Consider the following 24,851-nt stretch of genomic DNA (forward strand, 5'->3'; position numbering starts at 1 on the left):
TCTGTGTGATGGGGAAGAGCTGAGGCATAGAGAGGGTCCTGGAGCGCTGGTGTGTGGGAGGGAGGCCACGCCGGGCCTGTGTGCAGCCCAAGTTCACTGGCGGGTCAGGAGTCAGGACGGAAGGTGGAGAGCAGAAGGCGTGAAGGCCTCCTCTATGGTTTTTGTGTCTGGGCGGGTTCTCCGCCTTCCTTCTTCCCGCCACCGTCAGGGCATGGCATTCAGACCCTGGGTCGTGAAGTCATTTACAAGGTCACGATCAGTAGTTGTTAAAAGACTGGAGTAGAATAGGTTTTGTAAAGGTAAGAGTTGCTGCACAAAACTTGACAGAACCTGCGGTCTTTGGCCTGGGCGGTCTGGCCCTTTCCTAGGTGCTTGGGGAGAGAGACCTGAGGGGGGGGAGGAGGCAGACACCCTGGAGCCACTTCCACAAGACCAGCTTTTAATATGACCGTGACGGGAAGCACGAATAAATAAACGCCAGAGAAAATGGGAAAACCAAACCAAACTCAGAACAGCAAACCCAAAGATCAGAAAACAAAACCAAACGGACCTCTGACAGACAGTAAACCCCCCAAAGACAGAACCGGACTGTACAAGCCATGTCACAGGGAGGGCAGAACGCGTGGGAGCCACGGACACGGGCCGGAGTCACCAGGCCACAGGCCTCCGTCACAGGCGCTGGGGTTGGAGGGGCTCGGCCCGGTCCCCCGGGGGTCGGCTGGGGCGGGGAGGGGACTGTGGGCAGGTTAAGGACCTTTCACGAACCACACAAGAACCGGACGTAGCCGACAGTTCTGCGGTTTCCCTCGGTTGTGCAGCTGCGATTCCAGCTGTGGCCTCGCGGTGACTGGGGCTGGAACCCGGTCCCACCGCGTGGGAACCGCACAGAGGAGCGTCTGGTACACAGACAGACGTGGAGGCGGCGCCGTGAGAAGTCTGAGCATGCAGGTGCTTTCTACATCTGGCAGTGAGATGTGATGGCAGGTTGGTCCTCGGACTGTTCCAGAATGTGTCTCATGTCTCCTAAGAGGGACGCACGGCGGGGACCAAGGACGGGTCGTGTCCCACGTGGCCGCAGCGAGGTTTTGGCAGAGAGTTTGCTATGTGTGCATAGGGGGCTCTTGCTGCTTCCGTCATCAGGGGCCATCCCGCCTGAGCCTGCTGTCCCCTGTCCCGGGTCTTGGGCCTCAGGGTCTGCTTGGGGGTGCCGGGTGCTCCGAGGGCTGTCAGCAGGCGATCTCCTCCAAGGTCCCCAGGGCCGTCTGCAGGGGCACAGTCACAGTGTGGCTGATGGTTTCAGAGTGGTTTGGCATCGTCTCACAGGTGCTCTGGAGGAAGGGAAAGGTGGTGTTTATTTAAAAAATATTGTTATTGATTTCAGAGAGGGAGGGAGAAGGAGAGAGAGGTAGAAACATCAATAATGAGAGAGAATCATTGGTCGGCTGCCTCCTGCACGCCTCACACTGGGGATCGAGCCCACAACTGGGGCATGTGCCCTGACCGGGAATCGAACCATGACCTCCTGAGCCACGCCAGCCGGGCAAAGGTGGTGTTTATATTCAAAAATTCATCAGGTGCCACTGGCAGCCTTGGGGACCACGCTCCGCACGTGTGGGCTCCCCGGGGCACTGCTGCCCCTGCCCCAGGCACCCCAGGCACTGGTTTGGCATCTCGGGCATGAGGCTGAAGGGGCCTCCCTGCCTTCAGAATCCTCACCACTGCCCCCCTGGGTGCCCCCGGCGCAGGGAGAGGACTCTCTGGTGATGGGGTGTGGCCGTTCCTCCTAGAAGTCCCCTGATGTGCCACCTGAGCTACATCTGAGTGACGTCTAGCTTGGGGCTGGATAGCCCATCCTACCCTGGGCCTCGGGGGCCTCCTGTGGGGCCTAGCAGGGGTGAGGAGGTGCAGCCTGGGGCTAGGCCTGGGGCAGGGGGTGCTGACCAATCGCTGAGGCCAAGCTGTAAGGGCAGAGGCCTCGAAGGCCAGAACCAGAGCTGGTCACAACTGCCCAAAGGACCTTCAGGGTTAGACTGCACACGGGGAACAGTCATCCTGGGTCCCTGAGCAGGGTGTGGCCGAGGGGCCGCGGATCTTCCAGGAGATCCCCAGGCTGTCCCGAGCTGCTTCGGGTGGGGGGCCGGGAGGGCTGGGAGCAGAGACCAGCCAGGAGGCCGTGCTGAGAATTTGGAGAGATTCGATGAGGACCATACTGCAGGAGGGGGAAGGATAGAGGGGGAACCTATGACTGAGACATTTCGGAGGCAGGAGGGAAGTGGGGGAACCTGAACTTGCTGAGCACTTACTATAAGCTAGGCAAGCTGCCTGGCCAGTGTGGCTCAGTGGTTGGGCATCGACCTATGAACCAGGAGGTCAAGGTTCGATTCCCAGTCAAGGCACAGGCCTGGGTTGTGGCAGCTGGATCCCCAGTAGGGGGCGTGCAGGAGGCAGCAGATCAATGGTCCTCTCTCATCATTGATGTTTCTATCTCTCCCTCTCCCTTCCTCGCTGAAATCAATAAAAGTGTATTAAAAAACCCCACTAGGTATGCTGATTGTTTCATAGTCTGGTCTCCCTCATCTGAATGACACCCCTCCACACCTCCCTAACCCGCTTCCATCCCAGGTCCCTGTGAAGAGGCAGATGCTCAGGGAGATAGGTACTTGTCCCCAGGCACACAGCTCAGAAGCAGGACCTGGGATCCAGCCAGGCCGGCTCCCTCCGGAGCCTGGGTCCCTTCCGCTCCGCCCCTCCTGCTCTGGCCCCGTAGCTGGTTTCGCGTCGCCTGTACAGACCAGAGGAGCACATCGACCTCCGACCCACACGCCGCTCTCACCACGTTCTCGTCGTGGCTCCCTTCGTCCTCTTCTTTGCCCAGCAGGTCTAATAGTTTCTCTTTGATCAGCTGCAAGAGAGGCCGGAGCGGGTGGTCAGGCTGGGGAAGGGGCAAAGGCTGAGAGGCCTCCCTGCCCTGGGTTCCGCGGGGGAAGCACAGCGGCAGCAGCTGCCTGGGCTGTGGCCGGACAAACCGGGGCAGGCCCCGCCGGGCGGAGCCTCCGCCCCATCTCTGGGCTGCCACGCGATTCTGGTGCCCGGGCTGGAGCCTGGAAGAGATCCCAGGAGGGCCCTGTCGCAGTGTGGACAGCCATCTCCTGTGGATGGACAGTGTGGAGCAGCGGCACGTGCTGGCGTGGGTTGGCTCCCCATCTGCCCTCAGGAGCAGCCTGGGCCCCTTTCTGAGCCCGGGTCTGGGGGACAAGATGGCTAATTACTTTCTAGGCCCATCACCCCACAGTTCATAAGATCAGGGCACACTCGAGTCCATGACATTTTATTCTTAGCAGCGGAAGGTAGTTATCAAATGTTAGCTAGTGTGATTCAATTTCCCTAACTTTGTACAGCTTCTCACAAAATTAAGAACAAAGAGGAATAAAATCTGGCCAAGGGGCGTGGTTTTGGTGTGTGGAACAAGGTTTCCTGGCTGAAAGGCAGGGCGGGACGCCGGGAACCCTGGCCACAGGGCCCGCCCGCCCCACAGTGAGCGACCTTCAGCCACGGCCAGCCCTCTCTGGGGGCAGACCCTGCTCGCAGGCACTGTGTGCTGGGCCCAGATCCGGTGCTCCTGGGGCCTGAGAGGGCCTGGGCGTGCCCAAGGGGTTCTGGAGCCCTGCAGCCAGCTGGGTCTGGGGAAATGGGTGGGAAGGCCGACGAGCACCAGGAGCTCCCAATCCTGAAGCCGCTGTCCGCTGTTTGGGAAGCTCTCAGATGCTCTGTCCCTGCTGCCCCTGAGGGAGACATCTCCACGGACCATTAGCAGCCAGAGGCAGTGGGTGTGGCCTTGCTCTTCTCAGGACCGAGGAGGCTGCTGGGAAATGCCCCTTACCGCAGTCTCCCTGAACCATGACGGTACCACTCAGGTGACCAGCCACCCAGAGAGCAGGCGTGTGTGTGTGTGTGTGTGTGTGTGTGTGTGTGTGTACAAATGGTGTCTGTGCACTTGTGAGTAGTATGTGTGTGAGTGTGGTATAAGTGTGTGTGTCTGAGTGTGGTGTGTGTGTGTGTGTGTGCATTTGTGAGTAATGTGTAAGTGTGGTATAAGTGTAATGTGTAAGTGTGGTATAAGTGTGTGTGTGTGCATGTCCAGGCTAGCTGTGGGAGGGGCTCAGAGCTGGCCTCAGCCCGGTCTCATCTCCCTTCTCCCCCCTCCCTGCTCGTGTAGACAGCCCACTGCTTTTCCTCTACTGGTCTGTGGCTTCCCCACCCTCACATTCATCCCTCCCTGATACCTAGGGCTTGGTGACAGACAATAGCCATGGACAGGAGGAGGTACAGGCTCTGGTGGAGATGTAGTGCTTCAGTTCTGGGCATTGGGGCAGGATGTGGTCATTTCCCCAAGGGGGATCCCAATCTTACCTCATAAATGTAATCAAAGAGCTCTAGTATTGTGAGGATACTAGCACCAATGAACAACCCCATCTGGCCACCAATGTCACCTGGAGAGAGACAGAAAAGACCAAGGTTTGGTTTCACTCACAGCACTTCCTGGAAGGGCGAACAGACTCAGAACTCGGAACCCAGACCTTCTGAGTGGGCCCCCCTCCAGGGGAGCCCAGGCTTGTCACCGGAAGGCAGGCCTTTGACAAGTCCCGCCCTCCATGCACAGCTCTGAGAGCTGATGGCGTGCAGCACCTAGTGAGGATGTGAACTGACCCGAAGGCTTATTGGAGGTTCCAGAATAGACCTCATAGGCTGACAGGCTTGCCAATTACATTAGAACCCGCACTGATTGGGCCTTGCTTTGGCTCTGGGCTGAGAATAGAGATAAGACATGTGTGGTCCTTACTCTGGGCAAGGGCACAGTCTAGCTTGAGACACAAGTGTCAGGTGCCCTGAGTGGGGGTCTTGGCAGCAGTGTCACAAGAGGCCTCCTCGCCCAGGCCTTTCATCATGACATGACCTTCAGGATCACCTTGGGGCTCCTCTCACTCTTGGGATGAGGCCCTTGGAAGCATCTTCCATCTCCCTTACCCAAAGGTAAATGTTCAATTTGGTCTCTTTCTAGAGCAGAGGTTCTTTCCCTGGGGTGGAGGGGCCCCTTGACCAAAGTTATTCTGGACTGGTCTTCAGACCCCCCTGCATCAAACTCCTGGGAGTCTTGTAGTCCAGTGTAGATGCCTGGACCTACTGCAGGCTACATATCAGATCTGGGGTCGGGGTCTGGAGGTCAGGATTTGTACGTTCCCCAGGGGGTCCTCTGGTCCACCAGAGTTTGAAAACCCCTCTCCTGTGTGCGCTTCAGATGGTTGGAGATCCTCCGAAATGGAATGAAAACACCAAGTGTGGACACCTGGCTTTTGTAGTGGGAGAGTTTATATTTGAGAGGCTATTAGCCCATTCTCCGAGGGTTGTGATCCCCCAGAAGCCCACGGTGCTTTGCCCCATTGCTCTCTGGGGCTCTGAGCTCGGAGTGGCCACCAGCTTGCTGTGTAGCTTTGATAAGCCTTGACCCTCTCAGGAGCTTTGCCTTCAAAGCACCCTTGGTGGTAGAGGCCATTGGGAGGGGGCTTGGAGGAGATGAGCTGGGAAGTCCTTCCCAGCTGGAATCTCCAAGACTGGGCTGGGGCGAGTGCTGGGAATGGGGGTGCTGTTGGGGTGGGCACTCCAGGATGACCTCTTGGTCTGAGAACTTCCTGATGGGTGCATCTGCCCACTCATACCCTGGTCATTGCTGGGAGGAGCCCGACAGCCACATCCTGAACAAGTTGAGATCATGGGGGGGGTCTTCCTGGTGGGACTTGGTGCTGAGCTCAAAAGGCTCCCTGCATGCCTCTCCTCCCTCATGCTCACTCTCATGCCCTCAGTGGAGGTGTATTGGGGAGTGTGCACTTATGTGTGTGCACATCAGGTGTGAATGTGTGTTTGTATGTGCATGAAGTGTGACTGAGTGTGGGGGTATGTGCCAGGGTCCCATGAGTGTGCAGTGTCTGGATAGAAATAGGCAGTACATCTGGCTGTTGATGGCTTTATGTAGGTGGTGATCTAGGTCTAGGGTAGGTACACGGAGAGTGTCTAAGTGTGTGAGTGGCTTTGTGGAGGTGGACCGTGTGTCTGAGTGTGAGCACGAGTGAGCATGTGCAGGTGTGAGTGTGTTTGTGTGTATGGGCAGTTGTAGGTAAGAGTGTGAGTGCAGGCATGCTGTGTGCACGTGGGTCTGTGCAGGTGCACGCCTGTGTGTGACTCCCCCTGGAGCGTGTGTGCCCACGGGGGGCAGTGTGCACTGAGGTGAGGGCGTGGGCCGTGTGGCAGTGAGAGGGGGGCCTGACAGCCTGTGGCTGACAGTTCCCAGCGGCACACACTCCCATCACGAGGCTGCAGATGGCCCATGCTTTTCTCAGCGGCTATTCTGGGAGGGAACACGGTGCTAGGAATGCTCATCCTCATATCTGATGCAGAGACGAGCTGTCCTTCCTGACAGATCCGAGCTCTGGCCCTCCCCACTGTGTGTGTGTGTGTGTGTGTGTGTGTGTGTGTGTGTGTGTGTGTGTGACTGTGAGCTTATGTGGGGATGGGGAGGAGTCATGTCCTGAGTCCATTTAGAAAATGAAGGTGGCAAAGTGGCAAAGGCAGGGGAGGAGCCTACATCTCCGGCCCAGGGTACAATTCTCTAGGCTCAGCCCTTTTGGCCACAGGCACCTGAGAGGCCTGAGCGACAGCCACCTTAACCCAGCTGGGACCCAGCCTCCTGGGAGAGGTGCAGAAAGGCCCGATGGCACCTGGAAACACCAGCCGGGTCCTGGTCCCTGGCACAGAGACTGTCCAGGGACCAGAAATGATATTAATGGACCTTCTGTGGGCTGAGGCTTTACCACATTTAACCATCACAGCCAACACATAGAGTGGGTTTCATTAGACCCATTTTACAGATGAGGGACCTGAGGCCAGTGAGGAGAAGCCACTGGCCTACATTCTCACAGCTGGTCTTTGCTTTATACCCTCAGGTAGAAGGTGTCTCTTCCTCTCCTTGCTCCCCTCACCTGGCTCAGCTCAGAGGCAACAACGGCTACTTTTCCTTGTAGATCCCTTCTTGAGAGTGAGGGGGAGCTGGCAGGAGGCCCCCAGGGGCAGGTCTTCTGTCTGCCTCAGGGGTCTTGTGCATGTTGTGCTGGGCTGGGGCAGGGTTGAAATGAATTCCCTGCATCCATTATGTGCCTGCGGGGCCAGGGCACCTTGTGTGGGTGGCAGGCAGGTCTGTAGATACCTGGGGACAAGTGGCCCTTCTTTTGTGTTTGACAAAGGACCCAGAGCAGGGGGCCACCTGGCCTTCTCAATGCAGCAACGCTGCTTGCCAGGGGGGCTCCACTGGGGACCCTCATTGTGTCCACCGCCTGGGGACCCTTCACGCTCAGTCTTCCCAGCATCTGACAGCTTTCTTCCTGCCCCACCCCGAGACTCTGACACCAACCTGGGGGCGGAGAACCATGGAATCCAAGAGGGCAGCTCTGGAAAGGCCCTCAGAGATCTTCAGCCCACCCGCCTCCCTGTGTTGATGGGGAAACTGAGGCAGAGATTACATAAACTGGCCTAGAACCTTCACCACACTGGAGGTCTTCGCGTTCTGGGACAGGAGTCGTACAAGGATGGAGGGAACAATGAGCGGGCATAGAGCTAGACTTGTCAGGAGGCGTACAGATCGACCTGCCCGCCTGCTGCCCACCTGCCACCCCCCTCCCTCTCACCTCCTGTAAGATGTGGAAATTTGTGCAACAGACGCTTCGACTTACCAAGTAAGGCAGCAACCTCATACGCCTTCTTTTGTTCAATTGTCTCGTAATTGAGAGCTTCAAAAAATATATCCAGAACGAGGATGTTCTCTCTGCAGAGGGAACGTTCAGTACATACATGGGTGGATCTGTCAGGATCCACAGTGATCATCTAACCGCTTTCCCCTGGACAGATGGAGAAACTGAGGCCCGGGAAGTGCCACAACCGGCCCAACGTTCCAGCTGGTAAGTGGCAGAGCTGGGCCTTGAAACCAGGAGCCCCGACTCCACCCGGTGCTCTTCACAGGCCTGGGGGCTGAACCTGGAGGCACCGATCAGCGGTCCCCCTCTGCCTCGAGTTCTCTCCCCCACTCTGCACGCTGCCTCTCCTCCTGGCTCTCCGGCCCCCAAGGGGTCTGCCGGGGTCCTTCCCTGCAGGTGAGCTCAGGACTCTTTTGACGAGGCTTGCCTGCCCAGCTGGCCTCCCCTACCCACTCCTGAGAGTCCCTGAGTTCCTACTGGGATTTACAACAAGCTTCTAGCCCGAGGTCCCACCCTGGCATTACCAAGTCAGCTGCCAGAGCCGGAGTGGCTTTTTAGGGCACAAACCTCCATCTGTGGGCGGGGCGGCCCTGGCAGGAGCACCTTGGTTCCCTCTGTTCCCTTAGGCAGATGTGTTAATGAGACACATCTTGGCAGGAGGCCCCGCTGCTGCCTGCAGAATGTCTGCTCAGCAGCAGGACCTGGCACCTCCTACGACTCCCCATCTCCTTCGGTGCTGCGCACAATGCCTCAATGCCGGTCCCCAATCCACGGAACAGAAGCAGCCCGCTTTGTAGACATCACCCAGGAGGGACTCTGACTATGGTGTTGGCAGGAGGGAGTGGCTGGGGAGAGGAGCAAACCCCCTCTCTCCAAGCAGGGCTCTCCGAGGTGCCAAAGCTGCATCAACTCTTGCCTGGTTTATGGTGACGACCTCCTAACTGGCTCCCTTTTGCCCACCCGGCTTCCCACCCATCCTCTAAGCGGCTGCCTGAAGGGTCTCTCTAAAACTGCTAAACAAGTTCAAATTAAATAAAATTACAGTTCAGTTCCCGAGTCACTCAAGCTATGTTTAATATATATATATATATATATATATATATATATATATATGTATATATATATATATATATACACATACATATATGTGTATACACACACACACACACATATATGCACACACACACACACACACACACACACACACACTGAGAGGCCAGATTATTATGATCTCTGAACGCATAATAATCTGGCCATATATATAATAGAGGCCCAGTGCATAAATTCGTGCATGGGTGGGGTCTGGCCAGCCTGGCCAGGGGGAGGGGACATGGGCGGTTGGCCGGCCTGCCTGCTGGTCGAACTCCTGGTCGAGGGGACATTTTGCATATTAGCCTTTTATTACATAGGATATACACTGAGTGGCCAGATTATTATGTGTTCAGAGATCATAATAATCTGGCCACTCAGTGTGTGTGTGTGTGTGTATGTATTTTCCTATTGATTTCAGAGAGGAAGGGAGAGGGAGAGAGAGATAGAAACATCAATGATGACAGAGAATCATTGATTGGCTGCCTCCTGCACGCCCCCTACTGGGGATTGGGCCTGCAATCCGGGCATGTGCCCTTGACCAGAATTGAACCTGGGACCCTTCAGTGCCCAGGCTGACACTCTATCCACTGAGCCAAACTGGCTAGGGCTCAAGCTATGTTTAAAATGCTCAACGCCGGTGGACTGAGGCGATGACATTGAAATGAACACCTGCACCATGAGGGACCAGTCAGGTGAAGAGTGAGAGGAAAAGCATTCTGGGAAGAGGGAACAGAATGTGCAAAGCCTGCTGGAAAACTCCTATGCATCATTTAAAAAATCTCTTGACGCGTTCCTTGGCAGCATCCCCATGCGAGGTGCAGTCAACCACCTCCCTGCATCCCTGGGGTCGGGATCAGCCTTTGTCGCATTCAGTTGTCTGCTTGTCGCCCTGCAGGACTATAAGCTCCTTAAAGGCAGGGACTGCATCTTGATCATCTTTGTCTTCACAGTCTGAGTGCTAAGCACAGAGCTTGCCACACAGCAGGTGCTCAATGAATGTCTGCTAAATGGAACTAACTGCTTACTTTTGCCCTCTTCCTTGATTGCCCCGAATTTCCTCCTGATCCATACCACTCCGCTCCTCCCCAGTGCACATGCCCCTGGGCTTACGAGATATATTTTTCTGATTTGTTAAACTTCTTCTCAAGGTACTTGGCTGACGTCTTGCTGGGGATCTTCACCATGGAGAGCTCTTTGTTGTATCGGGTCAGGTTGCAGGGTGTCCTGCAGAGACAGTAACTGCTGTCCTTTTCCGCCAGCAGACCTGCAGGGGAGAGGAGGGGGGCTTAGTCCGCTGTGGGGTCTGCGACCTCTGGGCCAGGGCAGCAGGTCCAGCAGGAGAGAAATGAGCTGGGAAGAGGTGCCCTCCCTGGTGAGGGAGGGCTGGGGGGCTGCAGAGAGAAGGGGAGCTGGGCTGCTGCTCTAGGTTGAGGGTTCGAGCGCTTATGAAGAAGTGCCCACTCTTTCTGGGCTGCTCTTGGTCCTGTGTTCCTTCTGCTTCTCTCACTGTTAGGTGGCCCTTTACAAACTGTTGAAAAGGCACCGCTTTGGGAGAATAGGCTCCGAGGGAGTCCTGGCCCCTTCAACTTCCCGGGCCTTCTTCTCTGCTCCTAGCCTCAGTGTTCTCATCCACAAAGTGGGCCGCCTGGCAAAGGCACATGTGGGAGACCATTGCATCTGAAGCCCGGGCTCTGCAGATTCCCTCTGGGCTGGCTCCCCATAGCCACGCCCACCTCCTGTGCCCGCTGGGTTAGGACACAGGCCAAGATGTGCACTCCTTTCTCTAGAGGCAAACTCCAGGTTCATCTAGTCTCCCCACCCGTTCCTCTTCTCTCCTCTCTGTTTAAGACCCCGTGGTTAAAGACAGCATTTCTCTCCCTCTTTCCTCTAACCATCTCAGTGTTTCTGGCTGCCCATGGGTTTTGTTGATTCCTCACTCCAAGGAGAGACTGAGTCTTTGCACACGTTGGAAGCCACTGCCTGTCCTCTCACCAGCCCCCCTCTCTCCCCCTCCAATCATGGAAGCTCTGGCAGGGTGAGTCAAGAGCTGCCCCCACTTAACTCCAGCAAGTGCAGCTGCCAAGGAGCTCAAGTCCATGCACACGGCCTTACCTCTTTCCTCTGCCTCACCTACTTGGGCTCAACTGCTTTGGAATAACCTTGGTGGCCTAGCTGTGTGAGCTACCAGCATGTGTGTGTGTGTGTGTGTGTGGGGGGATACTGTCACACTCCTTATGTGCCCCCCACACCTGTCGTGCATCCTCTCTCGTCTCTGCCCCTCCTCTGCATTCCTCAGCACCTCCACCCCGAAATTCACTGCTCTCTGTCCACCCCTCTGCCTCCGTCCTCTCCCCTGTGCCCTTCCCAGCCCTCATCCACTTGCATCAATTCCCTCGCACCCTGCTCTCCACCTCCCTCTCCTGAAGCCATTCCACTCTGTCCAGCCTCTCCCCTCCCCCTTCCCCCTCCCCCCTCCCACCCAATCTCTCTCCCACACCCAGGAGATCCCCATCATCTCAGGCCCTCCCCAGCGTTCCACGTGTCCCCAGTACTGACCGAGCGCAGGCTCTGCACACTCCTTGTGCTGCTCGGGGGTACAGAAAGGGGCGTCCCCTGCAAAGAAGAAACACAGGGAGGTACAAAGGCCGCAACACCTCCCCTCCCCAGGCTGGGGCAGGCAGCGCACCCCTTACGGGCAGGGGCAGCCCCTGGGCCGTTCAAAGGATCCCCGGACCAGGGCAGCCTGGGGGCATCGGGAGAAGTGCACCCAGAGCCAGAAGACGGGGTTCCCATCTGCCCTGTGATCGTGGACAGAGGGTAGGGAGACCCTCCCAGATTGCTGCACGGGTGATGGGTGAGGAAACCTTGCTGGCTGATCTGCTAGTGGGGGGAGACGGTAAGCACCTCCTAAGTCCTGAGCGTGGGCCACTTCCTCCTAAAGGGGGAAGTCCTGCATCCTGCCTTCCCAGGGCACCGGAGTGGCAGTGATGGAGGGGGGCTGTGAACCCTGATCCCGAGGCAGAGGTGCTTCCCACCACACACGGCACTGGGAGAAGGGCTGCTTTGTAAGCGCCTCTTGCTGCGCCCTGAATTCCCACCAGTAATTGAGAGGCTAGTGCCCGGGTCCTGGGTGGAATGACTGAACTTCCACTGCTTGCTTTCAGCTCAGGTTCCATGAGGCAGCCTCACAGTCTGAGCAGCAGGCAGGTGACACTAACTACTGCTCAGCTGTCCTTCCTGGCAGATCTCTGTAGAAGTCCAGGGTCCCCTGTTTCCTCTTTTACCAGGTGCTACAGTGCATGTCCACCTCGATGTCTTTCCTCGCTATTTTCCCAGACACCTTTTTCAAGAGCTGAGGGGCTGTTACGCTCCCTCCTTTCCAATATACATATCACCTGAGAATATTTTTCCACTGATTTTTAGAGAGAGTGGAAGAGAGAGGGAAAGACAGAGAGAAATATCGATGTGAGAGAAACACATCGATTGGTTGCCTCCTGCACGTGTCCCAACCAGGGAGGAGCCTGCAACCAATGTATGTATCCTTGACTGGAATCAAACCTGGGACCCTTCGGTCCGCAGGCTGATGCTCTATCCACCGAGCCAAACCAGCTAGGGCTCCGATAATAATAATTTAATCGATAGTTTTCCTTTTTGCTCTGTCTTCTAGGCAGCTCAGAGGAAATTTTATTTTTAATTTATTTCTAAAATTTTTATTTATTGATTTTGAGAGAGAGAGAGAGACATTGATTTGTTGTTCCACTTACTGATACAGTCATTGGTTGATTCCCGACCAGGGATCAAACCCACAACCTTGGCATATTGGGACGATGCTCTAACCAACTGAACTACCCGGCCAGGGCCTCAGAGGCAATTTTAAAGATCAATAATTCTAACCCTAGATTACTAAATAAATTACTGATTATTAATGAAATAATTCAGAAGTTAGCTGTGAGGATGTTCATTTCAGCATTGGTTATATTAGAAAACAATTGGTAATGAACTAAATGCCCAATATAAGGATTTCGTTAAATATACTTAAATAAAGCATGCTATAAACATGAAGTAGTAGTTGTTAAATATGCGAGCAAAATTCATGGCACATAGTAGGTCTTCAGTCCTCAGGACTTTTGGTTCCTCCTCCCATATGCTAACACAACAACCACTGACTCCTGCAGTTTAAAAAGTATTTTTATGTCGTAGCCTAATTTTTGTTTTCTTTAAAGATAATGAAGCTGAGAACAGAGAGGTTTAGAAACTTGGGCAAGGACACAAAGCAGGCCAGTGGAGGAACCTGAATGAGAAGCCAAGGTCTCCAGCCCCGGTCATCCTCCCTGCCCTCATCAGCCCCACTCCCTCTGCAAGGCTGCCTCTGTCAATCTGACAGCCTCTGATGCGATGGCCACATGCGCTGTAAGTCTGACACCAGAAATGTCAGCACCAGCATTCACAGGCAGGCTGATGGGCTTCTGCCTCATTTGAAAGAGTGCTGGATGTTTGGGTTCAGGAAGGGAAATATCTGGAGGTGTGAACATGGACCACACCGGAAGCAACGATTGCAACCCTCCAAATATCTGGACACAGCAAACAGTTAGCAAACAGCTCTAACATTGGGAAGAATGTTCTCCAAACTTCTGGATGCTTCAGGACACCAGGGTGCTGCCTCGGTTGCTAGAGTGGGTTTCTGCCTGCCCTCTAAATGTCTGGGCACCAATAACACCCCTTTGGATGCTCGTGGAGGGGGGGGGGAAGTGTTTCCCATCAGGGTGAGAAGTGCAAAGAAGGCCCCAGGCGGTCCCCTGTGGCCGCCCCTCCCCTGGCACGGACCTGGCATGTGGACCATGCGGCAGTTGCAATTCTCCACGATGTAGCGGGTCTCACAGTCAATCCTACAGGCGGTGATGCTGTAAACAGGAAAGAAGTCGAGTCCCATCTCTGAGGATCGGCACTCGCCCCACGGAGGCGGCAGGTATGTGAGCTGCAAGACAGGAAGAAGGGGGCAGCAGTCAGCCCTGGAGGTTCAGCCTAGATGGGCTCAGCGCCTCATTCATTCACTTACTCAAGCAACAAACAATTATTGAGCAACTAATTCATGACAATCTAGACTCCATTGACCTCACAAGCCTTCACCATCTGGCTCTAACATTAGTATTCTTATCTCCTCTCTTGTGAACCTTCCCAGAAATGCGGATCTTCCCAGAGCCCTTTTCACATGCCGCCTCTTGTCACTTCCACACTTTGTCATCTCCCATCTCTGGGAAATTCTACCCTCCAGACTTGGGACCTGAGACCTAGACCTGGAGGAGGAGTTGGGATGAAACGGCCTTCGGCATATACCGTGCTGTTTATGGTCCTTGGCCCTGGCTAGAGCAGCTCTCCCGTGCCAGCTGTGAACGAACTCCTTTGGGGAACGTGCCACTTGTTCTCAGAGGCCCCATGACTGTAAACTGTTCTAACACCTATGGCACTCGCCTGCTGGGGATGAAGAGAGTGAAGGATGAAGGAACTAATGGTTGGTGAGCACTTACTGTGTGTTATGCCCCAAGCCAAGTCCTTTACATCTTAAAAAAAATTTTAAGAATAAAAAATACAATAAAATGCACACATTTCCAATGCACAGTTCAACAAAGTCTGAAAAATCTCCACACCTATGTAACTGCCACTTCAATCAAGAATAAGACGTTTTTGCCCTGGCCGGGTAGCTCTGTGGGTTAGGGCACTGTTCCGACATGCCAAGGTTGTAGGTTTGATCTCTGGTTAGGGCACAGAGAAGAATCAACCAATGAATACATAAATAAGTGGAACAAGAAATGGATGTTTCTCTCTCTCTCTCTCAAACCAATAAATTAAAAGAGATATAGGATATTTTTAATTACTTCAGAAAATTCCTTCCTGTCCCTTTCCAATCAGCCCCCACCTGCCCAGGCAATCGCTGTTAGGGATTCTATCACCATAGGTTGGCTTTGCCTCTTCTCAAATTTCCTATAGATGAAGACTTACACTATGTGCTCTTTTGTGTCTGGCTTCTTTAGCTCAACAAAATGCCTCCCACACAAAGTAAACTTCAAGACAAAGATACTGCATGAGAGAGAGAGGGTTAACTTTCACAGTAACAGGATCAACCATCAAGAAGACATCATCATTCTCAATATGCATTGCCTAATGATAAGTCTCAAAAGTCCTGAGGCCCTGGCCAGTGTCTTCAGGTCTGTGTTCATTTATTGTGTTCTGCCCAATCTTCTGATAATCCCACCCAACGGTTTTAAATTCCAGGTCACTGCATTTTTCAGTTTCAGGTTGACTTTTTAAAGAAGTTTCCGTATCTTGCACCCCCCCGCCCCCCCGCCAATCTCTTATTATTTACATCTCTTTCTGCAATTATTTAACATGTTTATCGTTGTTATTTTAAAGTTGTTTTCTAAATTGGGTTATACATGGATTTGTTTCTACTAATTGTTTATTTTTTCTTTTCATATCTTACCTCTTTCTTCATGTGTATAGTAGGTTTTGATTGTATAGCGAAGGACATGGTCATTTTTTGTTGTATGCTGGACATTGTAGATAACTATAGTGGCTCCAGGTCAGTTATCTTCCATCGAACAGCACTGAGTGAATCGCTTTGATTTTGTGAAGGTGTTGTTTAGGCTTTGTATAAGAATGGGTATAATATTTTTGTTTTTCCCTTAGTCCTGGGCTATAGCCCTTAGTCTTGGAATGTGATGTTTACTCCTAAGGTCTGACACTTATGGGATTTGAATGGAAAGCCTGAGATGGATGCTTATCAGGTGTAATGTGGTGGAACTTGAATGACAGTCTGTCTTCCCTGCATTGGCAGCTGTTGAAATTACTGCCCAGCTCTTTCACCTGTAGTCCTGGGCTTCTTGGAGTATCACCCCTATCCATATGAAGTCCAAGGTTCAGTCTGTGATTTTAGGGAAGTTTATAAAAACATTTTGGAGCTCCCCCTCTGTGGGTACCACCTTTCTAGGATCTTCCCAAAAATGTTCAACCTTTCTGGCAATCATGAACCATGAACTCTGTCTTGTGCCTTTTAAAAAGAATCTGTTTTTATTGATTTTTTAGAGAGAGGGGAAGGGAGAGAGAAACATTGATCTGAGAGAGAAACATTGATTGGCTGCCTTCTGCACACCGCCTACTTGGGACTGAGCCCGCACACTGGGCATGTGCTCTGACTGGGAATCAAACTGTGATCTCTTGGTGCATGGGTAAGGTGACCAGATCGTCCCGCTTTTGGCGGGACAGTCCCAATTTTAAACAATTTGTCCCGCGTCCCACGGCCTTTTAAAAAAGTCCCTATTTTGGAAAGAATATATGCATGGGTCAATGCTCAATCCACTCAGCCACAGCAGCCAGGCAGACTTGTGTCTTTTTAAACGTAATGACTGCTTACTTTCTGCTCGAGCTCTACTCCAGTATTCCCTGAGAACTTGACCTGCCTCCAGGGAGAAGTCAAATAAATAAATGTGTATTTCGCCCAGGGCGGGTCCCTAGCCTCAAGGGCTGCATACCCTCCAGGTCCTGCCTGCTTTAGTCCCATCAAATAGTATTTTAAACTATTTTGTCCAAAGTTTATCATTCCTTTTTTCCAGGAGATTTAGTCTGATATAAGCTGTTCCACCATTACTGAGAGCCCCGTCTCCACACTCATTTAACATTCACAGGACTCCTTTGAGGGAGATGTTCCTGTGCTCATTTTATTAACGAGGCACCTGAGTAACAGAAAGGTTAAGTAGCCTGTTCAAGATCACACACCTTGTCAGTGGCAGAGCCAGCATCCAGTCCTGGGGATTTCTGACTCCAGCCTTGCACCTGTCACACGATACTACATTGTCTCTCCAGGAGATCGGTGGGAGAGAGGGAGAAACACACCAGGGACGCCTCTCAGAGCGTTCCTTTTTTGTTTTGATCTAATGGCTTCTTTCTTCTTCCTTTTTGTTTTGTTTTAAATGCACACTTGCTTTACTATCTCACCTTTCTTTGGAGTGCATAAGTTGACCAGCCTTTGCACAGATTTCCTGTACGACTTTAGATAATTCTCTCCTCTGAACCTTAGTCTCCCCACCTGTAAGTAGGAAGGATTTAAGGGTAGATATTCCATGATTAGAATGCATTAGGTCTCCTAAGCTAATCAATATTGGATTCATAAACACACTAATTGGATTTGGGAAGGACCAACAGTGACTTTTGGCAAAGCTGGGTGTGTGTGTGTTTAAAATGATGAATATTGACTCTGGGGGCTACTCATTTGTGGCGAGCTGGCACGGCCATGGCATACTCAGCCCCAGAGTGCCTTATGTGCCGCGCCAGCTCAGCCAGGTTCAGTGACCCTGAGTGGGGGCGGTGAAGGATTAGAAAAGACAGACAAGAGAAGAAAGCTGGGTCTCGGTGGGACACTGTCCTCTCTAATGGAGAGAGACAGCACCAGGGAATACAAGCCATGTCTTTATTTTATAGCCAGATGCCACAAGGCACAGTAAGGGCGTGGTCAAGATGTTTACAACATTCTCGTGGGTTTCGATCCTACTCAATTACATGCACCTGAACTCAATCAAGCCCACATCACTCAGGCATGTGGGACCACGTGTTCGGACCATAGGTTCACGCTTATAACTATACCTGTTGGCTATAATTGTGCTGGGAGGGCTCTGCCCTCCAGGCTGGGACTTGCACGTGGCCATGAGAGGACTGTGCCCTCTCATTAGTCTGAGGCTTGAACCTGTCCAAACACTGTAGCCGCTCTCCACACTCATTTCTTTTTCTTCCATTGAAACAGGTTCCCACAGTGGGTGGACCAAGCATGGAGCTGGTGAGGCTCTGGTGATGAGCCAAGGTCTGGTGAGGATCAACCACTTCCTTTTTGGCTGAGGTCATGATTCAGAGCCCACGACCACCCTGCTGTGGCTGGCTTGTCACTTGTTCCATCAGCTTTCCTGAAGCCTCACACACCACAGCAGCTGGGAAATCGCAGCGTGTACAGTATCGACTCTTGCTTGCCAGTGAGTGTCTGAAAGTAGGTTGGAGTATTTGTTTATCCGGGGCCAGCAATGCTTCCGGGGGACCCTGAAGCACTGCCTTCAAATATCTGAAGGGCTGTCTGAGGGATTTGTTTCTGGGCATCCCAAGGGAAAGACAGACTCAAGAATCATTGTAATAAGGGAAGTGGGGAGCATGATAGCATTTACTGATGGTGCAGGTAGAGTGGCAGGCACATTACACACATGACCTTATTTAATCTTAAAGAAGGAACAATTCTGGCTCAACTTTCTAACCTCCCGTATGATTCCATAATAAAAGCATCGTCTTGAGAGTAAGTTCCCCATCATGAGGGGTGTTCAAGCAGAATCTACCCAACTACCTGGCTGGGATGGGAAGAGAGAGATTCAAGCATTGAGTACCCAGGGAATGAAATGACTTCTAAAGTCGCTTAAGCCCCTTATGTTTAATCATAGACCTTAAATCTATTATTTGATTTAAGGACTAGAGGCAGTGGAATCAGCCAGAAAGAACCCCCCGATTCTTTCATGAACTATCTGTGTGACTTTGGGTAAACTTCACAGCCCCCTCCCCCATCCCCAGCATTTAGTCTCATCTGATTAAATAAGTTCAGTGCCCAGCAGCTAGTAGGTACTCACCAAGACTGAGCTCCCATCCCCTTCCTCTAATAAAGTCTTCCATGTTTCCCCCCCCTTTCATTCATTCAACAAATAGCCCATCTCCACCTCTGCTCTCCTCACAAGTTGGTTCTACAGACCAGCAAATCTCCGCCTTGTTTGGCATCAAGTTACTTTGACTTGGGTCGATTATGAGAAGGATTCCTTCTAATTCAGGCGTCCAAGATGGCACCAGGCAGTTGGATCTTGGGGTTGAGCTGGGAGAGAGACCTGGGCTGGAGATGGATGTGTGGGGAGCTTCGATGTATAATGAAGCTGTGGGGTAGCTGAGCCAGCCCAGGGAGAGAGGGGCGATGCCCAGGATTGAGCCTTGACAGGTGCCTGCATTTGCCTGACAGCTCGTCCTCCCTTACCCGTTTTTCCCATTGTGCCGTGGAACTGGTTGGTAGCTTTGGATAACTGCTTAAATTTATGAACTGAGTAAAGAACTCAGAACTTTTGTGACCGAATACTCTGGCGCTTGCCTTTCATTGCTCCACTGTCTTGAGGTTTTGCTCTACAGTCCTTTTCATTTTATCACTAGAAGCTTGGGTTTGCTTCCTTGGCATCCTGTGCGGGTCGCGTCCTCAGCCATCGGCTCTCCCAGCCTCTCCCAGCCCACAGATCCCGAGGCGGGCCAGCAGGTGGCGCTGCAGTTAGCGTAGCTGCCCAAGGCCTGTCTGCAGTCTGAGCTGCCCCAAGGGAGGAAGCCATAGGCCCTTGCCAAGCTCACTTGGCCTTTTCCTTGTGTCTGCAGCCCACTCTCGGAGGCCTCGGCTGGATGCTGCTGCTGCTGTGTGGGGTGATGCTGAGAAGATGATGAAGCTGCATGAGAATATATTCCTTCTGCTCCTAGAAAGGTTAGGAAAGGCATGAGGGAGACAAGGAGAGATGCCCACCTGGATCTTTTGTTATGGCAGCCACTTGGCCTCTTGCTTCAGTGATGGCACACGGTGCCCACCTGGACCAAATCACGTTAGGCTCAGGGTCTGCCTGGCTTCCTCCTCTTCCTCACTCACCCACCTGGCCGAGAGCAGCCAGGCCAGGAGCACGTGCCCTGTGGTCAGACCCAGCTGGGTTTCAATCCTGGCTCTGCCACTTACTTAGCAGGGGACCTGGAGCAAGTGGTTGGGCCTCTCTGAACCCTTCTCTCTGCACGAGAATCGCCCTGAGGTATTCGCTACTTCAGAGGCTACTAGTTTTTTTTTTTTTTTTTTTTTTATTAAGGTATTATATGTGTACATATCTTACCATTGCCCTCCCCACACCCCCCTCCCATATATGCCCCCACCCCCCAGAGTTTTGCATCCATTGGTTATGCTTATATGCATGCATACAAGTCCTTTGATTGATCTCTTATCTCCCCCTCCTCTCCCTAACCTTCCCCTTGTAATTTGACAGTCTGTTTGATGCTTTACTGTCTCTGTATCTATCTTTTTGTTCAAGATTATAATGTTCTTTATTATCCATAAATGAGTGAGATCATGTGGTATTTTTCTTTCATTGACTGACTTATTTCACTTAACATAATGTTCTCCAATTCCTCCCAGGTTGCTGCAAATGATGAGAATTCCTTCTTTTTTATGGCAGCATAGTATTCCATTGTGTAGATGTACCACAGTTTTCTGATCCAGTCATCTGCTGACGGGCACCTAGGCTGTTTCCAAATCTTAGCTATGGTGAATTGTGCTGCTATGAACATAGGGGTGCATATATCCTTTCTAATTGGTGTTTCTAGTTTCTTCGGATATATTCCCAGGAGTGGGATTACTGGGTCAAATGGGAGTTCCATTTTCAGTTTTTTGAGGAAACTCCATACTGTTCTCCACAGTGGCTGCACCAGTCTGCAACCCCACCAGCAGTGCACGAGGGTTCCTTTTTCTCCGCATCCTCGCCAACACTTGTCGTTTGTTGATTTGTTGATGATAGCCATTCTGACAGGTGTGAGATGGTACCGCATTGTTGTTTTGATTTGCATCTCTCGGATAATTAGTGATGTTGAGCATGTTTTCATGTGTCTCTTGGCCTTCCTTCTGTCTTCTTTTGAAAAGATTCTATTTAGGTCTGTTGCCCATTTTTTTATTGGATCATTTATCTTCCTTTTATTAAGTTGTATAAGCTGCCTGTAGATGTTGGAGATTAAACCTTTATCAGTGATGCCATTTGCAAATATGTTCTCCCATGCAGTGGGCCTTCTTGTTGTTTTGTTGATGGTTTCTTTTGCTGTGAAAAAGCTTTTTATTTTGATGTAGTCCCATTTGTTAATTTTCTCTTTAGCTTCCATTGCCCTAGGGGCAGTGTCAGTGAAGAATTTCTTTTGGCATATGTCTGACATTTTGCTGCCTGTGGATTGCTCTAGTATTTTTATGGTTTCCCGTCTTATGTTTAAGTCCTGTATCCATTTTGAGTTTATTTTTGTGTATGGCGTAAGTTGGTGATCAAGCTTCATTTTTTTGCATGTATCTGTCCAATTTTCCCAACACCATTTATTGAAGAGACTGTCTTTATTCCATTGTATGTTCATGCCTCCTTTGTCAAATATTAATTGAGCATAGTGGTTTGGGTCAATATCTGGATTCTCTATTCTGTTCCATTGATCTATATGTCTGTTCTTGTGCCAGTACCAGGCTGTTTTGAGAACAGTGGCTTTGTAGTACAGCTTGAAATCTGGTATTGAGATCCCTCCTACTTTATTCTTCTTTCTCAGGATTGCTGTGGCTATTCGGGGTCTTTTTTTATTCCAGATGAATTTTTGGAGAGTTCTTTCAAGGTCTGTGAAATATGCCGTTGGTATTTTAATGGGGAGTGCATTGAATCTATAGATTGCTTTGGGTAGTATGGACATTTTAATGATGTTGATTCTACCAATCCATGAACATGGTATGTTCTTCCATCTGTTTACGTCTTCCTCTATCTCTTTTTTCAGTGTCCTGTAGTTTTCCGTGTATAGGTCTTTTACCTCCTTAGTTAAGTTTATTCCTAGGTATCTTAATTTTTTTGGTGCGATGGTAAATGGGATTGCCTTTTTAGTCTCTCTGTCTGTAAGTTCACTATTGGTGTATAGAAAGGCCATAGATTTCTTGGCGTTAATTTTGTATCCTGCTACATTGCCGAATTCATTTATTAAGTCTATTAGTTTTTCAGAGGCTACTAGTTTTGAACTTGAGGTCTGAGTGACCCATTGGTCACCCTTGGCTGACACCTTCCGGCCTCTGTTTGGTCATAAGGACAGGATGTATGAAATCAGGCCTTTGTTAAGTTCCACAGAAAGCGTCTTGCCCGAGGCCTTAGAACACATGGAAGATGTCAGAAAGAGTTGGAGGAGGGGTCTGCATCAGAGCAAAGCTCCCTCGCCTTGCCCAGTCCTAGTTCCTCTCCCCCTTCACTCTCCTCATGTGCTTTGCTACTTTTTCCAGAATCAACATATTCTCAAGTATTTTCCCAAGGGAAGGCAGTTCTAGAGGAACCGTCATGTTGGTGCCCATGGGCTCTGTATTGAGGTGGGCTCAGCACCGAATCCCATCTGAGTCCCGGACCAGCTGAGGGCTAGGTTTTCCTGTGATGTTGGGCATGCCACTCAACTTCTCTGTTCCATCAGTAAGCGGTGGGGTCCGAAGGGTACTGTGCTCTGAGAGGCCCCAGGTTCCCCTATGAGGTTCCCCCTGCTGTGTCCTGGGATCCCTCCCGCTCACCCCATTTCCCACCTTCCACTGCAAGGCAAACTTCTGCCTCGCCCGCCTGGCTGGACGGGAAATCAGAAATCAGAGCCTGCTTTTTAAGCCGTAATTTTCAGTTTGATGTTTTTATTGCGTCCTGCCGAGTGATTTAAGCATGTTCACAAATGATTATATTGTGCTGTTTTTAAACAATGTTAAAATCAAATCAAATCCTAAAGTCAAACCCACAAATCCGTTGGTAACAGAGGCAACAAAGGAGTCTCAGGGGAGACATGTCCTTGTAGGTCGCACGGAAACAGAGAAACGCACCCCTCCCCCCCCCCCCCCGCCACCGCCCCGTCTCTGCCAGGTTCAGGGAGAGTTCAACCCACAAGGTCAAAGAAGAAGAGACGGCATCAGGAAGAAGCTCAAGTCATCGTAAAAGACTGAAATATGGTCCCTCTGAGTCCCCACAAGGGCCCTGAGAGAATAGGCCCCACTTGCTCCAAGACGGGCTGTGGACTGATTGAGGGCACAGATGTGATGTGGCTGGTGTTTACTGACCCTTAGTAAGCACTGTGCGTGCTCTATGTCCTTGATCCTCACAACAACCTTAGGGGCTGGCACTTCCAGGATCTCCATTGTGTGTCTGGGAGCCTGGGGCGTTGAAGTGACTCTGGTCATGGACGAGCTGGATGGGAACCCAGCAGACTACACCTTTAATAACTACCTACATTGTCTGGATGAAAGAAAGAATCTACCATGGAAGCAGAGGGAATTACCGGGTGGGAGGGAGAGATAGGAACATGTGTTCTTCAGACCCTAAAATGGGAAATACTGTACAGCTTCATGGAACAGTTTAGTCCTCCTGACAACCTTACCCTGTTTTATTAATGAGCAAACTTTGGTAACTTGCCCAATACCACATGGCTAAGAAGCAGGAGAGGCAGGATTCTAACCTGGTTCTGTCTGGCTGCAAGGCTCCTGACTCGGGGGTCAGGAGATGTTCTTCTTCTTCTTCTTTTTTTAATTCTTCATTGTTGAAATTTACATATGTCTCCTTTTTCCCCCATTGACCTCTCCCGCCCCCCCCCGAACACGCCCCCACCCCCCTATTGTCTGTGTCCATTGGTCATGCTCATATGCATGGATACAAGTCCTTTGGTTGATCTCTTACCTCATCTCCCTCACCCTCCCCTGCCTTTCCTCTGAGGTTTGACAGTCTGTTTGATGCTTCTATGTCTCTGGATGTGTTTTTATTCATCAGTTTATATAAATGAATGAGATTATGTGATATTTATCTTTCTCCGACTTGCTTATTTTGCTTAGCACAATGCTCTCTAGGCCCATCCACGCTGTTGCAAATGCTAAGAGTTCTTTCTTTTTTTATAGCAGTGAAGTATTCCATTGTGTAGATGTACCACAGTTTTTTAATCCACTCATCTGCTGACAGGCACTTAGGCTGTTTCCAAATCTTAGCTATTGTAAATTGTGCTGCTATGAACATAGGGGTGCATATATTCTTTCTGATTGGTGTTTCTGATTTCTTGGGATATATTCCTAGAAGTGGGATTGCTGGGTCAAATGGGAGTTCCATTTTTAATTTTTGAGGAAACTCTATACTGTTTTCCACAGTGGCTACACCAGTCTGCATTCCCACCAAGGGTTCCTTTTTCTCCACATCTTCTTCAGCACTTGTCGTTTGTTGATTTGTTGATGATAGCTATTCTGACAGGTGTGAGATGGTATCTCATTGTCGTTCTGATTTGCATCAGATAATGAGTGACTTTGAGCATGTTTTCATTTGTCTCTTGGCCTTCTGTATGTCCACTTTGGAAAAAGTGTCTATTTAGGTCCTTTGCCCATTTTTTGATTGGATTTTTATCTTCCTTTTGTTAAGTTGTATGAGTTCCCTATAAATTTTGGAGATTAAACCCTTATCTGATGTAACATTGGCAAATGTGTTCTCCCATGCGGTGGGCTCTCTTGTTTTGTTGATGGTCTCTTTTGCTGTGCAGAAGCTTTTTATTTTGATGTAGTCCCATTTGTTTATTTTCTCCTTAGTTTCCTTTGCCCTAGGAGCTGTATCGGTAAAGATATAGCTACGACATATGGCTGATATTTTGCTGCCTATGGATTCTTCTAAGATTTTTATGGTTTCCCATCTCACGTTTAAGTCTTTTATTGATTTTGAATTTAGTTTTGTGTATGGTGTAAGTTGGTGGTCTAGTTTCATTCTTTTGCATGTATCTGTCTAATTTTCCCAACACCATTTATTGAAGAAATTTTCTTGACTCTGTTGTATGCTCTTGCCTCCTTTGTCAAATATTGAGTCGTAATGGCTTGGGTTGATTTCTGGGGTCTCTGTTCTGTTCAGGAGATGTTCTATTTAGGCTCTGTTGTTACTCCACTGTTCTCTTTAGGGGACTCAGCTTTTTCATCGGCAGCATCTGGGTTCCGACTAGATAACCTCCAGAGGTGGTGTAATGTAGTGTAGGGGGTGGTCTATAAGGCAAACCAGGTGACTGCTCCTCCTCACCCAATTCTGGGCACATGGCAGACATCACCAGTCAATCACAGATTACAGTCTTAGACATATCTAAATACTGCCATTTGCTTGAAATTGAAATGTATTT

At 50.8% G+C, this 24,851-nt stretch overlaps 1 protein-coding gene across 2 annotated transcripts in view; it reads right to left on the bottom strand.

Annotated features, from left to right (window-relative positions):
- Positions 1 to 461: 461 nt before the first annotated feature.
- The window catches only part of ASIC2 (acid sensing ion channel subunit 2), a gene marked incomplete at its 5' end in the record, with an annotated part of 840,739 nt that continues 816,349 nt past the window's right edge, over positions 462 to 24,851 (bottom strand). For both annotated transcript variants that reach the window (XM_079799147.1, XM_079799146.1), the window contains 7 exons: positions 462 to 1,328; positions 2,834 to 2,902; positions 4,411 to 4,490; positions 7,779 to 7,870; positions 10,002 to 10,155; positions 11,448 to 11,504; positions 13,716 to 13,866. In XM_079799147.1, coding sequence (XP_079655273.1) covers positions 1,227 to 1,328; positions 2,834 to 2,902; positions 4,411 to 4,490; positions 7,779 to 7,870; positions 10,002 to 10,155; positions 11,448 to 11,504; positions 13,716 to 13,866 — 705 coding nt within the window. In that variant the 3' untranslated portion in view covers positions 462 to 1,226. The remainder of the gene's footprint in view (positions 1,329 to 2,833; positions 2,903 to 4,410; positions 4,491 to 7,778; positions 7,871 to 10,001; positions 10,156 to 11,447; positions 11,505 to 13,715; positions 13,867 to 24,851) is intronic.

The sequence above is a fragment of the Cnephaeus nilssonii genome (genome assembly GCF_951640355.1).
Source record: "Cnephaeus nilssonii genome assembly, chromosome: 19".
In the NCBI taxonomy this organism is placed as follows: Eukaryota; Metazoa; Chordata; class Mammalia; order Chiroptera; family Vespertilionidae; genus Cnephaeus; species Cnephaeus nilssonii.